Here is a 16,020-nt window from a genome sequence, read left to right on the forward strand (position 1 = left end):
CTACATCATTAAACCACGGAGAAGCACCACATTGTCGCAAGTTTAATGATGTACAAAACACAATGCCTTAATAAATCCGATCTGCCTGTTTACATGATAGTCACATTGTCACATCTTCAATTTCTATCTGATTAGAAGGCCTAAAACTGATCTCTGAATATCTGAATGCATTCATTTTTTTTCATATTTACACAGTCATAGAACAGATGAATTCTTTATTTGAGTATAGTCATTAATTTTGTTTAATGTGCATGAAAAGGTATTCGTGTCCAGTGTTGGCGAAAGTTACATTTGAAGGTGATGCATTACAATATTGAGTTACTCCCTAAAAAAGTAACAAGTTGCACTACTTAGTTACTTTTCATGGTAAGTAATGTGCTTCGTTAATTTCAAGTTATTTTTTATTAGGCTTGATCTCCTTCAGAACTTGTATTTTTTCGTCTTTTTTTAAATAGATGAGTTCTGCAATTAAAAACGCAGTGCATAACCTGCATTTACCCTTTAAAAAAGACATTAAAACATTAAAAAAAAAAGCTTTACATGCCATATATACAGATTATTGAAAGTTTAAAGCAATGCGTTTGCTACTTTTGTACTGTTTGTCTTAATAAAATTACTGTCTATTGAAACGGTCCACTTTTCTTTTTCTTCGATGCGTTTAAAATAATTGACACATTCTCTCATTGACTGTGTGATTAATTGTGACTATTTTAATTCAGAATTAAAAAAAAAATCTGAATTATTAATCTGAAAAGTAACTCAAATATTACTGCTATTTTGAAAAGTAATGTGTTATTTTACTCATTAATTAGAAAGGTAATATTACTATGTTACTCCCACACTGTTCACGTTGCTTGATAAAATTCCAGTTGAAGCACTAAAGTCATATGGCCTGTTTTGAGGATAATTTTTGGTACCTTTCTGGACTTTGTAAGAGTTAGGAACCTTACTGTCTAAGGAGGATGAGAGAGCTCTCTGTTTTCATTTAAAATATCTTAATTTTTGTTTCCAAGACAAATGAAGGTCTCAGGGGGTTGGAATGGCCTGAGGGTGCATAATTAACATAATTTTCATGTTAGGAGTCAACTATCGCTTTCATATGTTTGTTCTCACATAAATAAGAGTCATAATAATTTTCTGTGGCACAGAACATTTATTTAGAACCTGGAATATCCCTGTAATCCATTTCCACAGATCAGCACATGAATATGCATGCATGAAACTTGACTCAAAACGTGTTCAACCACTTATCATTTACACTGAAAATATGTAGGTATGATTACAGCACAACAAGCATGAGCAACTTACAAAATAAATTGGGGCTTGTATTCTGAAAGAAAGAATGGGATTATTTATTATTGTCATAATCGTTCACATAATCGTGTCATAATCGTGTCTGTGAAAAATGTATGATTTTCTATGCACTTTCAACAGAGTATAATGGGTTTACATTTGCACCATGGTATTGTTTGAATACCTTAAAGTATCATGTCAAAAAAATACATTTTATGAATTCCATCAGTTTTATAGTTTAGACTTTTGAGATTGGTGCAATCTAAAACTAAACTTAACTGGCTTGCCAGCTAATCCAACTTCATGATACAGGCCCCTGGTCCTGCAAGATCAAATACAGGCTGTCTATTGCTTATTATTTTGATTGAAATGTGCATATGAACAATTGAATTACTATCTGATATCATTGCTGTCTAATTTTATTCAGTGAAAGATTGAAAAATACTTGTGCAAAGATATACAGTTACCTTGAATGTTGGACTCATGGGGTTCAGCGGATTAAATGGATCATCACCATCAGTGGGAGAGACATTAATATTTTTCATCCTCTTTTCCACTGCTTCCATCCTCCTCCTCTCGATGTCCTCCTTCATCTGTCTTTTGTCCTCCTGTAGTTGTAAGATACAATGCTTTTACAGGTGGAAGTTAGAATGCAAATATTTAAATAATGTTCTACACCGTGAAACCTGATAATTTATAGTAGTTTGAACAAACAGAAAATGTCATTTTTTAAGTGTAGAACTTGATTTTATTTTGTACTACAACAATGTTTTAGGTGTCTCTGATCAACAATGATTTTCTTGGTTCTCTCTCTCTCCCTTCTCTCATTTCAGCCATTATTCACTCTTCTCCTTCCACTGGAACTGTTCCTGCTTCCTTCAAAACTGCAGCGATTACTCCAACACTCAAAAAACCTGGTTCAGACCCATCTAATTTTAATCATTTACAACCTATTTCTAATTGACCATATATCTCCAAAATCCTCGAAAAATTGTAGCAACATAACTCCAAACCCACTTATCTCAGAACAACCTATAGGAACAGTTCCAGTCCGGTTTCCGCCCACTTCACAGCACAGAAACTGCCCTTATTAAATCACTAACGACCTTCTTATGGCAGCTGATCCTGGACTAATATCTATTCTTGTTCTCCTCGACCTGATTGCGGCCTTGGACACTATTTGTCACAGCACCCTCATCAATAGACTATCTTCTCTTGGCATCACCAATATCCAATTTGACTGGTTCAAATCTTATCTCTCTGGCCGCACTCAGTTCATTCAACTCAAATAATTCACTTCTCAGAATTTTACAGTTTCCTCAGGTGTACCCCAGGGCTCAGTCCTGGGGCCCCTGCTATTTATTATTATCTATCTCCTTCCCCTTGGTAATATTCTCCGTAAATATAACATACAGTTCAATTGCTATGCGGATGACACCCAGCTCTATCTCTCTGGCAAACCCTCTTCTTGTTTTCCACCTACATCCCCTACAGTCTGCTTAGCAGAAATCAAATCTTGACTCTTTGTTAATTTTCTCTAATTAAATAGTTCAAAAACTAAGGGTTTGCTAACTATTTAATCAATAGTTGGTACTAAATCAACACTCTCCAAAACTGACAGCTTTGCCCTTTCTATTGGTAACTGTTCTATTTATCCCTCTAAACAGGTTAAGAGTCTGGGTGTCCTTATAGACTGATTTTTGCATAATAGGTCCCATTTAAAGTTTGCCTTTCAACCCATTCTCAACTAAACCACAGGCTTTACTCTTCTTCCATTATGATGGTAGGCCAACAAATTCCAGCAGAACATAAACTCTGTAAATCCTACTAAAATAAACGTACAGACTATTTTATGTCTCCCTGTTAATCACACACATTCACTTCATTTCAGCACTTAATTTCTTCAAAATCTGCTTCCATTCCAAAAATCTGCTTCCAAGTTCACCTTTTATCTTGTTTCTGAACTTTTAAAATATTCATATGAACTTATTTCATTGGTTTGTTTCCCCATTGGGTTTACACCACAACCAAAATAGAATAGGCTAGTATTTCTGTTTAACTCAGCCACCTCTTTTTTGGTTTGTTTCTGCTGTTCCTCTTCCTCTCTCCTCCGCTCTTCTTCTTCACGGGTTTTGCGCCGTTCCTCTCTCTTCTTCTTCAGTTCCTCCAGCTCTAGCTCAGCCTCGGCTTGGCGCTGCCGTAGATGCTCCATTTCCTGATTCTCTTTTTCCTGATGGCTACGTCTAATCTTCTCAAGCTTCAGCTCTGTCTCCAGGCCACCATGCGTGTCTTTCTTATTCTCAAAGGCCTGATTGGTATCTACAATTCTGCTGTGGAATAGTAATAAGATTGAGGTTAGTCATGTAAGTTTTACGTTTGCACTGCGATAAGTCAATCATTTGGTGTTTGATTGTTTGAAGAGATTATTTTTTCACACAATTATAAACATACTATCCTAACCTCCTAAGCCGAAATGTCTGGTTGGTAGCTTTAGATGTTCATTAAATGTCTCTTTTTGTTAAAGTGGGTAATTCTAGGCCAGAATAAACATTAGAGTGAGCCAAACCTTACGGTATTAGTTAAAAGTCTGGATATACAAGACCAGATATTGACTAACTCCCTTAATAGCCCTTTAGAAAGCTTCCTGGCAAATACTTTTTTTGGCAGCTTCAGCATTAGGTCATGTCTATAACACAAATGACATAAGACTCTAAATTTAAATGGACCAGATTCTATACTGTTATTCTATACTGTTATTAAAATACACTTACAGTATTTGAAAGGCTATACATTTACCTATATGCAGTTATTCTGTGCATTTCAAAAAGATTATGTAAAGATTTGTTTATTTTTTAGTTTGATTCTATTTACTATACCTTTCATACAGTACTTTTCCCTATATATTTATATACAGTTGAAGTCAGAATTATTAGCCCCCGTTTTTTTCCTGCAATTTCTGTTTAACGGAGTGAAGATTTATTCAACACGCACCTAGTGGCTGTTTCTCAAATAGCAACAAAGTGTTGCCTCTTGGTGATTCTATGCTCTTTGTTTATATATATATATATATATATATATATATATATATATATATATATATATATATATATATATATATATATATATATATATATAATAAAAAATATTCTGGTTACCTAGGTGATCTTTTGGTTTTGACTGGATGTGATGTCGCTTCCTCTGGCGCTGCCTCTGCTTTGCCATTAGGAATCCTCTCTTGCTGTAGAAAGACTTTGGATGTGTATGAAACCTTCACCTCCTTCCTCTCCTCTTTAATCTGTGAGGGATTGCATTGATTTAGACATGCTGCGTAATGCTCTGTAATGCTGAAAATATTATTTCTACTACTGTAATGCTTCTGACACCTTATTCTCCGTTGGGGGGTTTATTTCTGGTCTTCTTTTGCTGTGGTCAAGCCAATCCTCTGGTCTCTGAGAGTTCAGCCTCTCACTGATCTCCACTGGATTCTTAGTGATACTGTCTGGACGTTTCTTCTCTTCTCCTCTGTCCTGAGTTTGATGATGCTCTACAGAGCTGGTATAACTGCTCTTCTCTATTTGTTTAGGTCTTGTGTTTACATTTTTCTTCTCCTTTTGCAACTTCTCTCCATTGGCCGTCTCTTCCATTTTGAGCCGTGTTCTCTGTTCCAGCTTCTGGGTCCAGTCGCTAAAACCTTCATCCTCATCCAGAGCAATGGGACTGGTGGGTTTGAATTCACTTTCAAAGCTGAAAGAAACAGCACACTTATTAGCAGAGTTATTAAAGTTAACAACATGTATATATGTACATGTATGAGCATTGAACATCATCATATCATTCATTCATTCATTTTCTTTTCAGCTTAGTCCCTTTATTAATCAGGGGTCTCCACAGTGGAATAAACCGTCAACTTATCCAGCATGTTTTACACAGCGGATGCCCTTCCAGCCGCAACCCAACTCTGGGAAACATCCATACACTCTTGCACACACTCACCTACACTGGCTAATTTATCTTATTCAATTCACCTATAGTGCATGTCTTTGGACTGTGGGGGAAACCGGAGCATCCGGAGGAAACCCATGCCAACACAGGAAGAACATGCAAACTCCACAAAAAAATGCCAACTGACCCAGCTGGGGCTCAAACCAGCAACCTTCTTGCTGTGAGGGAAATGTACTACCCACTGCACCACCGTGCCCCATCATCATAACATGTAACATTAAAAAAACTTATTTTCAAATATTAAATCCAAAAATGTGGCATCACAGTGGCTCAGTGGTTAGCACTAACACCTCAAAGCAAGAAGGTTGCTGGTTCAAGTCCTGGCTAGGCCTGATGGCAATTCTGTGTGGAGTTTGCATGTTCTCCCTGTGTTGGCGTGGGTTTCCTCCAGGTGCTCTGGGGCTAATAGTTCTGACTTCAACTGTATAGGTGAATTGAATAAACTAAATTGTCCAAAGTGTATGTCTGTAGATGAGTGCATATGGGTGTTTCCCAGTGTTGGGTTGCAGCTGGAAGGGCATCTGCTGCGTAAAACATATGCTGGAATAGTCGGCGGTTCATTCCACTGTGGCGACCTCTAAAATAGAGACTAAGCTGAAGAAAACCGAATGAATAAAAAATCCAAATACATTAGCAAAACACTCTCTTGAAATGAATTATACTTGATTGTCTGATATGCTTTAAGAAAAACTAAAACATTTAGCTGTAACAAATTACAGTAATTTTTGTTAAATTGATTCAAAGTGTAATTTTTTCAGTGTATAAGTCAAAATTATCTAGTTTTTGTAAAAATTCTTCTGTAAGTTTATCAAAAATAGATTTTTTTTAGATGTTTGTTTAGTAATTTGCTTTGATTAGAATGTTTTTTAATCATTACTAAATCAAAAATTACTAAATCATTATTATTGCTAAAAATATTTTTTGGAACCTTTCAGATTTTCAAGTAGTGTCAGGGAGAACGGGGCACAAAGGAACACGTTTTGGTTTTGGTCTACTAATGAACAAAGTAATGGGGTTAGACAAACCATTTTTTTACCAATAACACACAAGCTTCTCCTACAAATGAACACTGAAATTATGATCGCCAGAACTATGGTTTCTGTGCAGTTTTGCCAAAGGTGCCAGGAGTAAAAATTTTACTATTTACCCCACCTGCTGGGCAATTTAAACTCAGTTTACTTTAAATAGGAGCTCGATTTCCTCAGTAATTGGCTCGTTTCTTTTTTATTCTACATAGCACAGTATGTTTATTTAGTTATTTGTTTATTGAATAAACACATTTGAATTTATTTTCATTTTTATCCATTTATCCATTATTATACAATGCATTTATTTGCATTATTATCCATTTATCCATTAATATACAATGCATTTATTTGTATTATTAGCAATAAAATATTTTTTTTCTAATAAAAAAATATTTTCTATTAAAAAACATTTTTTTATTTAAAAAGTATTTAACATTACAAAAAAAAAAAAAAAAAAATTATATATATATATATATATATATATATATATATATATATATATATATATATATATATATATATATATATATATATATATATATATATATATATATTGATAGTTTAGTTGATGTCCAACAGTGTGTGGCTTAATTGTAACACCCCGTTACAACTAACCCCACTGTGTTGTTTTCCTCAAAACTGGCTAGAAGTCACTGTGGGGTTTTTTACATCTTTCAAAATGGTTTCAACTTTTAGCCTAGAGGATGATAATCACAACAATATAAGATTTTATGCACATACTTAAAATAAAAAAATATTGACTACAATAAAAATACTTTTATGCTGCAAAAATGGTTTCCCCTGTGTTTCTCATCCAAAATTCACCGAACTTTTTCCATAATTCTGCCGACACTGTGGTGAAATCCTCGGAAGCATGCCATGGTTAACCCTGAGCAAATACCTTAAAACTCTGTGTTACATTTGACCCCACGTTACTTTGTTCCCCACACTCCCCTATCTCGAATAAATATTGGATGACTGACTTATCCTAAAAACAATACCATCAATGAAAACCCTATTTATCATTCATAAATCTCAATTTCCAAAAAACTGACCCTTACGACTCGTTTTGTGGTTCTGGCTCAGATTTATGTGTGACATTGGATCTTTTTACAAGCACGAGAGCAGACCTGTATAATTACATCCATGGCAAGTTAACAGTCAGTCAGGCATAAAGAGTTGGAGTTGGTGAAAGCACCTAATGGGCCCATGCACCTGTGATGGCGTTACTTTGCTGAAAGTAACTATGTGCTGAAGTGCCTGTGCCAGCCTATTAACAACAAAGGCCGACTTCAAACATGCTCCTCTGGAAACAGATGTTTGAGGTGCGTGTGAGGATCTGACGTGCGCTTGTTTGTTGTTGTTTTGTTTCGCTTACAGGGGCAACCAGATTCAGTATTGACAAGAAACATGTTTGAAGCACTAGTAAATAGTGTTTTGATAATTTTAGAGTTTTGTCATTTTAATAAAATAACATACACAATAGCACTCAAAAACGTTTGTTTTGTTCAAACTACTTTTTTAAAACAACAAGAAATTAAAACAACAACATTTACAACTTGATTGATTTATGTTCAATCCACTTAAATGTGTAAAAATGATTAATTTAATAGATTTGTGTTGGGACAACATGATGAAATTGTGTGGAACCTAGGCATGGGACGATTACAGGTTATAAGGTTTACCGCGCTTTTGAAAAAAAAAATCAAGGTTTTAAAACCATTAAAATGTTCTGTTATACCTTTCCTGAGGTATTTGCTTTTTTCTTTTGCATGTTTTTTACGACTATTTTATTGAGTTTTTTTAGGGCAACAGTATCTCCAGCAGAAAAGAACCCTCCACACCAAAAGCTACTGGTCAGGCCTTGATTCAGGAAACATTTGAGAAACAAATTGCTTAAAACCTACATAAAAGCATGCTGTAGACCTGAACAGTGCAGTGACTTACTTTATATTCAAAGAAAAGAAAGATATCCAAAGATGCCTTGTTGTAAAGTTGTAAAGAAATCTAATGGAGACAGCAGAAATTAATGACTTAAATTAATTATTTAGCCTGACATGTTTATTGTTTCAAACTATTTTAAATGTTAAAATAAAATATACTATGTTCAATGAGGAAAAGGTTTGTTGTTTTGTACCCAGACATAAAAAAAAACACATTTTAGAGCAGTAATCACAATATCGTGATATTGTGAAACCGTAATATTTTTATCCAAGGTTATCATACCGTCAGATTCTTATACCGGCCCATGCCTAGTGGAACCCAGCATTTTTTACAGTGTAGCCTAACATTATTTGTATTTAATATAGCATTATTAAGTCCAAAGTACAATTTTACTTAGATTTTCATTTTAAAAAGCTCTTATTTTGCATTATAAATGTCATACTTTGGTTTTGGGAGTCTCCAACAGCAGGCTGATATGCATGCAAGGTTAAAAAACACTTTCATTGTCTTATAATATGCATTTATTGTCACCTAATTGTCTCAACGACTCCCACGACAAACTCCCATACATAAAAGTCTCTGCTGCTCCTTTCTTTAATACCAATTGGCCGACGAATCCCACATTGCAGCGTAAGTTATTGTATAAATCATCAGAAAAATGACAGGAACAAACACAGCACATGGTCCGCTATACTGTGGTTTTGTTATAATAATGAACTTTAACACTTTATTCTCAGCAGCCGAATCCCATCTGTCAGCGATCATCATCTTCGTGTCATGATCAGTCCCGTGACCCCCCGTGCTCTGCTAGAGTCTAAAAGGAAAGGCGCTTTCACGTTTTACCTGATCCAGTACTACATATTTGGTGATGTACCGACGTCAACGCATTCAGGAAAAATATTCGAACACAATTCATTTATTAGACTCTGAGTTGACTATTTCGTTAAAGAATCAATAGTTTTAAACACGGTGCACTTTCAGATTCAAACCTCAGCTGGATGTTTTCATTCACTTAGTGCTGTGTTACACACTGCATGTAAGGTCATTGTCAAAAACCCATAATAGGGGCTCTTTAATTTGAACCAAAGTAATTCAATTAAATCATGGTCTATACATTTTATAACAATTTTACCTTTGAGTGAATGCATGCATTTTTTTATTCCTTGTGCAGAATATATATGTTTCTATATTTTCAGTTTCAAATAAGACAAAGCTATACAGTATACTAATTAGAGGGAAATTTATAAACTTAGCTGGAACAAATTAAAGTATTTTTAGGTTGGTCCAAAGCTAAATTATTCTATGATCTAAGCGTAATACTAGTTAAGGGTAATAGTGTTAATAGTTAATAGTGAGAAATGTTACTTAAAGTCTTGCCTTATTACGATATTAACTCTTCTAGCACTTATAAAGTATGATCTAACTCTACATCTCTAATCCTGCCCAATACCAAAACCTAACTACTACCTTACTTCATATTATAAGCAAAGTCGAGTAAAGGAGGTCGGGCTTTCTAATTTATGGCTCCTAAACTCTGAAATAGCCTTCCTGATAATGTCCGAGGCAAACTCTCTCAGTTCAAAACTAGATTAAAGACCTATCTTTTTAGAAAAGCATACACTCAATTCATCACATAGCAGAATGATGCATAAATGTGCTCCACGCATCTCATTTATATACTCTATGAACAGAAGATATGCTAATTATTCTCTTTATGCTCTATTTACACCTGGGGATACTCATCCCGAGGTCCCCAGAGACTATGCAGCGCCACTGATGCGATCCAAGACCTGTGAAGAGATGACCCCAAGGTTTCCACAATCTCGGACCAGGCCGTATTCCGAACAGCTACTGTGGTGGTCATGGAGGAGTAGAGAGCATGAGTCTGATTCCTGTGAGACTCCAGGGACAAAAGAGTCTTTGCTGAGGTCCAGTGTTCTCCAGCCTCCTAAACTGCAGCTCTGCACAAGACGTTTGGCCATAGGAGAAATGGTCGTGCCCAACTGAGCCTGGTTTCTCTCGAGGTTATTATCCTTCACTTTCACATATTTTTTCCTCGCCACTATTGCCACTGGCTTGCATAGTTCGGGACTTGTAGAGCTGCTCATCGATGGATTACTCTTCAGTGTTTGGACTCTCAGCAGTGAATATTAAACCACACTGAACTGAACTTAAACTCTGAAAACTGAACTGACACTGTTTCAATTCACTATAATCTTCTATGTGAAGCTGCTTTGACACAATCTACATTGTAAAAGCGCTATACAAATAAAGATGAGTTGAATTGAATATTAATAAGCAGCTAATAAGTAATTTATTGAGCTAATAGGCTAAGTTAAGGGTTTGTTTATAGCTTGAATTGTACATTGAAACAACGTGTGATCCCATTTTGTTTACTTATGCTTGATATAAGGTCATTGTATGTATGCACTGCTTGTTTTAATGTATTTTTGTTTACTTTAGATAAGAGTGTCCAGTATCTGACCCATTCATGGTATGGTTACCAGGGTAAATTTGTGTAAGGGATTATTCAAAGGGTCACAAAAGGTTTGAACACACACACCTGGATTGAATGAATAGCTTAAAATAGAGATAAAAGGAAATGCTTTTTTACAGACACATCTCCCTATTTTCTATTCATTGCAAAGCCTTGAGTTAAAATCTATTTCATCTGCCCAGGAGCTGCCGGAAAGGAATGCAAAGCACATTCCTTAAGATTATTAAAGCAGATTTTCAGCAAAGCGTAACGACTGGACATCAACAATCGGTCAATATAATTCAGCGGAAAAGAGTTTAAGACTAGTTTTAAAACTCTTGCTCTGGCATTACCGAAAAACCTCTTTCCATGTTAAACTGACCTAAAAAGTCTGGAAAATGATTCATGCGTCTCTAAGCCAAGAGTGAGCCTCTAAATCTTCTCTGATCAAAGATAATTACAAAGGGGCTCTAGACAGCCTATTTTTGGTTAAACAGGTTGACTCAAACAGCTGTGTTTATCTTCACACATGTAAAAAGTTTCTCAGAGTAAAAGCAAAGACGTATTGTGTGGTATATGACATAAATGCTGTTCCATAAGCGTGCCTGCTTTAAATTCTTCAGAGATTAGGTCATGATGAGAGAACAGCCGTGCCACTGTACCTATGCACATGTGTGTTTGGTTGACAAAAAAAGAAAACTAAACTAAACTTTTCTAAAGCCCCAACTTATAAATCAATGGTGCTGTTTTCTCCCTTTATCATTCATTCATTGTCCTTCGGCTTAGAGAATTATTTATTAGGGGTCGCCACAGCGGAATGAACCGCCAACTATTCCAGCATATGTTTTATGCAGCAGATCCAGCCGCAACCCAGTACTGGGAAACATCCATACACTCTCACATACTGTACACACACTATAGACCCTTTTGAGGGATGTAAACAAAAACAATAGTCCCAATGTATTTCCTGTTTTACATTTTTAATTTCTAAAGCACTAAAGAATCCAAAAAGAGCCACATATTAAGAAATAATGTAATGATAGCTGTTTTAACAGTAAATTATGATTAAATTGCCTCTTTTTAAAGTTATGAAATAGTTTGATAACAAGCAGGAAATGTTCATTGGCTAATGACATGAGCACATTGAAATGGTCTATAGCCATTTAGTTCATCCAATTCACCTATAGCGCATGTCTTTGGACTTTGAGGGAAACCGGAGCACACGCAGGAAACCCACGACAAGAAGGGGGGAACATGCAAGCTCCACACAAGCCCAACTGGGACTCGAATCAGCAACCTTCTTGCTGTGAGACGGCACTGCAAACCACTGAGCCACCATGCAGGCCTTTCCCCCTTTATATCTGAATTAATTAAAAATATATATTACAAATCCAATTTATTAATTTTTCCTTCGACATAGTCCCTTATCTATCAGGGGTCACCACAGCAGAATGATCCGCCAACTATTTCGACATATGTTTCACACTGCGGATGCCCTTCCAGCAACAACCCAGTACTGGGAAACACCCATACACTCATTCACACACACACACACACATTCATACACTATGGACAGTTTAGTTTATTCAATTCACCTATAGTGCATGTCTTTGGACTGGAGCACCCACGCGAACATGTGGAGAACATGCAAACTCCGCGTACAAATGCCCAGCCGAGACTCGAACCAGCAATTCTTGCTGTAAGGCGACGGTTATTTTTTAGGTCTATCAAGAAAGGAACAATATGTACGATTTTTTAATTAAAAAAATAATAATATATAATAAGGGTTATATATTTGCTGACATATGCACTTACATAATCCGAAATATTTTAAAGAATGTTCAAATCCAGAGAAATGGAGTGTTTCCTTGTCTAGTCAACCCAATTAAGCCTTTGAATTGCACTTTAAGCTAAATACTAGTATCTTTCAAAATAACAAGTCAAACATCATGTCATGTCATCATGCCAAAGACCAAAGAAATTAGTTTGTTCTGTTTAAAAATCTTCTCTCAGTTATACATTATTTGACCCAAAAATGAAGCAAACAGCAGTCATTTGCCATACGTGTCAGTCAGACAATCTCCTTCTGCCTAACTGGACAGCTCTTGGGCAGAATAACCCTCAATGAGAACCAGACATACTGCAAGCCTATACTGCAAGCTATATTCAAATGGAAATCTGCCAGGCTACAAAACAAGCCTAACAAATACCAGATGAAGTGCATCGAACAGAATGACGTCCACACTTACAGGCTGGCCTCAGGTGGGTTTGCGCTGTCCTGAGGGGATCCAGCAGATCCAGACAGGCTGTGCTGATTTCGGAAAGCCTCCCGGGCACGACGGCGCCTTTCTCTCTCAATCTCCTCAGCATCTTCCATACTTCGTTGAGCCGTTACTCTGCAGGAAGAGAACAAGACCAGTGTTACACCACAAGACAACCATTTGTCTTTCTTGACCCATATGAAATGATGAATAACCCTAGAAGAGTGATGTTGACTATGATGCATGGATCTCTTAAAGAAATCTCTTGCAAGGGTTTGTTTAGTCCAATGCTTGAGATTTGGAGCCGGCTTAACATCTGCTCTGGCATTCGACATTGCAAGTTTTCGAGTGATAGAGAGTTATGACCCTTCACATTCTGTGTTTATCTAGCCTGTAAACACACAAATACACTCTTTATCCTACACTGAAATTAGTGGAATTACAATGGAATTGGAATTACAATTTTTTTTAATGTAAGTGGTTGCAAACAATTTATATTTACATAATTATAATTATATTTAGAATTTACATTTATAATTATATGATTTAAATTCAGCCCATATAAATCATTTGCACCCACTTACCTTTAAATTATTAGTAAATCCAATGAATCAATTGTTTCAGTGTGCGCTGGGAAAATGTGTGCCAGACAAATTAGTCATTAAAGGCTCTATTTTAACGATCTAGGCGCAAAGTCTAAAGCACATGGTGCAAAAACATTAAGAGCATGTCCAAATCCACTTTTGCTCTTTTAAGGATGGAAAAATACTGTTTGCGCCCTGATGCATGGTCTAACAGGGTTGTGCTTATTCACTTGATGAGTTATGGGTGTGTTTTGAGCATGACCTGCATTAAATCAATCAGAGTGTCATCTTCTATTACCTGTAAGAGTCAGTTGCGTCATGCCATGGCCCATTTGCTATGGTGGACTGTGTAGGTGGAAAAACTAAAGGCTTCACTAGCGAGAAAACAGTTAGACAGACCCTCTACAGCACGAGGATAAAGAACGAGCCTCCTCCATTCAGCCTCTTTACTTTCTCTTTACTTTACTTTTACTCTTTACTCCTTTACTTTCATGGAAAAGGAAATGGTGTTGTACTCACTCCACCGAAGACATCCATTAGCCTATATATTTCATTTCATTTGTTAAACACAAAGATTTGTTTCAAAACTATTTCTAAATTCAGTTCTAATTTCCAGCAAACAAATAAATGAACAATAATAATGAAGTGTGGTCAAAAAACTGAGTTATATTCAAACATACATCTTATTCTTATGCCATATGGTAATGCATAGGTCTCCTAAACCTGACAGATGGACAAATCAAAATTTATTTTTATTAAAACAAATGTAAATATGCACATAATAGGGCTAATAATAACATTATACAAATGCAAATTATCATGAATAAACTGAAAAAAGCCCCCCGAGATGAAAAAGGTTTTTATATTTATGTAGAAAATAATAATTAATCCTTAATTATTCCTTTAATTTTTCATTTGCAAAGATATTTGTGTATTGCTATACATCCTATGTGTATTAGGCATTGAGTAAGCATTTGGACCTGCATAGGCACATACCTAATGCATTCTGCGCTGGACTTGAAGCCAACTTTTAGTACAATGGTCAATGGTGCAGTCTATTTCAGTTTCTCAAAATAACAACGTGCCAACAATGCGCCTTAACACACCTCCTTTATAGACTAGCACACCTATGAGTCCACAAAGTTCCGCAAATGAATTAGCTATTTAAACAACATGATGCAATATGTGTGCTGATCTGAAAATAGCAACAAATCGCACCATACACATCTTGCCCTTAATGTCATCAAATTATTCTTGTTCTATACATCTGATGAGATTCATAAGGGTTTTTTTTGGAAGTCATTATTTAGTCAGGTAGTCAGATATAAAAATAAATCAAATTTAGGCTGTTTTAGAATTTGCTTTAATGCTTGTAAACACCTTTTCACCTTTGACCCCTATACAATGGAGATCAATGGTTCAGTGCTGGTATTCCCCAAAGAAAATCTTCTTTTGTGTTCTGTAGAGGAAAGAGCATCACATGTCTGGAAGGACATGAGGTTGAGTAAATACTATTTGGGTGAACAATTAAGGGTGAACACAGGTCACCAATGACCCTCGGAAGAATTTCAGGCCAGGTTACAGCTGAGGTCACAGGCTGCTGCAATGGCTTTACGACTAGCCATAAAACCATATTGACAGATGAATATTGCCTTAAAGGGGTCCTATTATGTTTTTTCACTTTTCCAGTGTTAGTCAGGATGTAGTGTGTGAATGTTTAGGAATAGAAAAGATCTACAAAATCAAAAAGTGATCTCTTTTTTGAGTTTTTTTTTTATTCTCTTTTCAAAAACTACAATTAATGGTTCATTTGGACTACCAAGAGATGTTTTCCGGGCCTAATGATGTCAGAAAACGGCATACAGTAAGTCTGCCTATGGGAATTTAAATGGATGTGGGGTTGAGAGGGTCAAAATGACAATAACATTCTACCAATCTGATACGTCCTGCTATATCTGTGTGTGCAAACATTTTGCGCAACCCCTTGTCCAATATTCTCAGCTCAAATTGATTATATTGTGAAATATCAGATATTCCAATTCTCAGATGTGTGCAAGAACATGTATTTTGTTGTTTCATCATCTTAATAATGATAACAGTAGTTTTATCTATGACAGCTGATGGATGCCACCATGATAGCCTGTGCTGCACTGGAGAGATCACAGTTCAATTCAATTCAATTCAATTCACCTTTATTTGTATAGCGCTTATACAATGTAGATTGTGTCAAAGCAGCTTCACATAAAAGGTCATAGTAAGTTGGAACAGTGTAGATCAGTTTGTAGTGTTTAAGTTCAGTTCAGTTTAGCTCAGTTCAGTGTGGTTTAATAATCACTACTGAGAGTCCAAACACTGAAGAGCAAATCCAACGATGAATTCATCAACTTTTCCCAAAACACATGAAAGCTAGTGGCTGATTAACTGGGAAAAGA

At 35.9% G+C, this 16,020-nt stretch overlaps 1 protein-coding gene across 2 annotated transcripts in view; it reads right to left on the reverse strand.

Moving 5' to 3' along the window:
• Positions 1 to 16,020, reverse strand: part of lsp1a (lymphocyte specific protein 1 a) — a 57,013-nt gene that overhangs the window by 27,001 nt on the left and 13,992 nt on the right. The window contains exons 2-6 of one of the 2 annotated variants that reach the window (XM_056451561.1): positions 12,993 to 13,139; positions 4,677 to 5,037; positions 4,449 to 4,588; positions 3,362 to 3,620; positions 1,761 to 1,901 (exon numbers count right to left, since the gene is read on the reverse strand). In XM_056451561.1, the coding sequence (XP_056307536.1) occupies positions 1,761 to 1,901; positions 3,362 to 3,620; positions 4,449 to 4,588; positions 4,677 to 5,037; positions 12,993 to 13,139 (1,048 nt within the window). Of the gene's footprint in view, positions 1 to 1,760; positions 1,902 to 3,361; positions 3,624 to 4,448; positions 4,589 to 4,676; positions 5,038 to 12,992; positions 13,140 to 16,020 lie in introns of both variants that reach the window. The other variant, XM_056451560.1, reaches the window with a different exon arrangement.

The sequence above is a fragment of the Danio aesculapii genome, chromosome 25 (assembly GCF_903798145.1).
Source record: "Danio aesculapii chromosome 25, fDanAes4.1, whole genome shotgun sequence".
NCBI classification, from domain to species: Eukaryota; Metazoa; Chordata; class Actinopteri; order Cypriniformes; family Danionidae; genus Danio; species Danio aesculapii.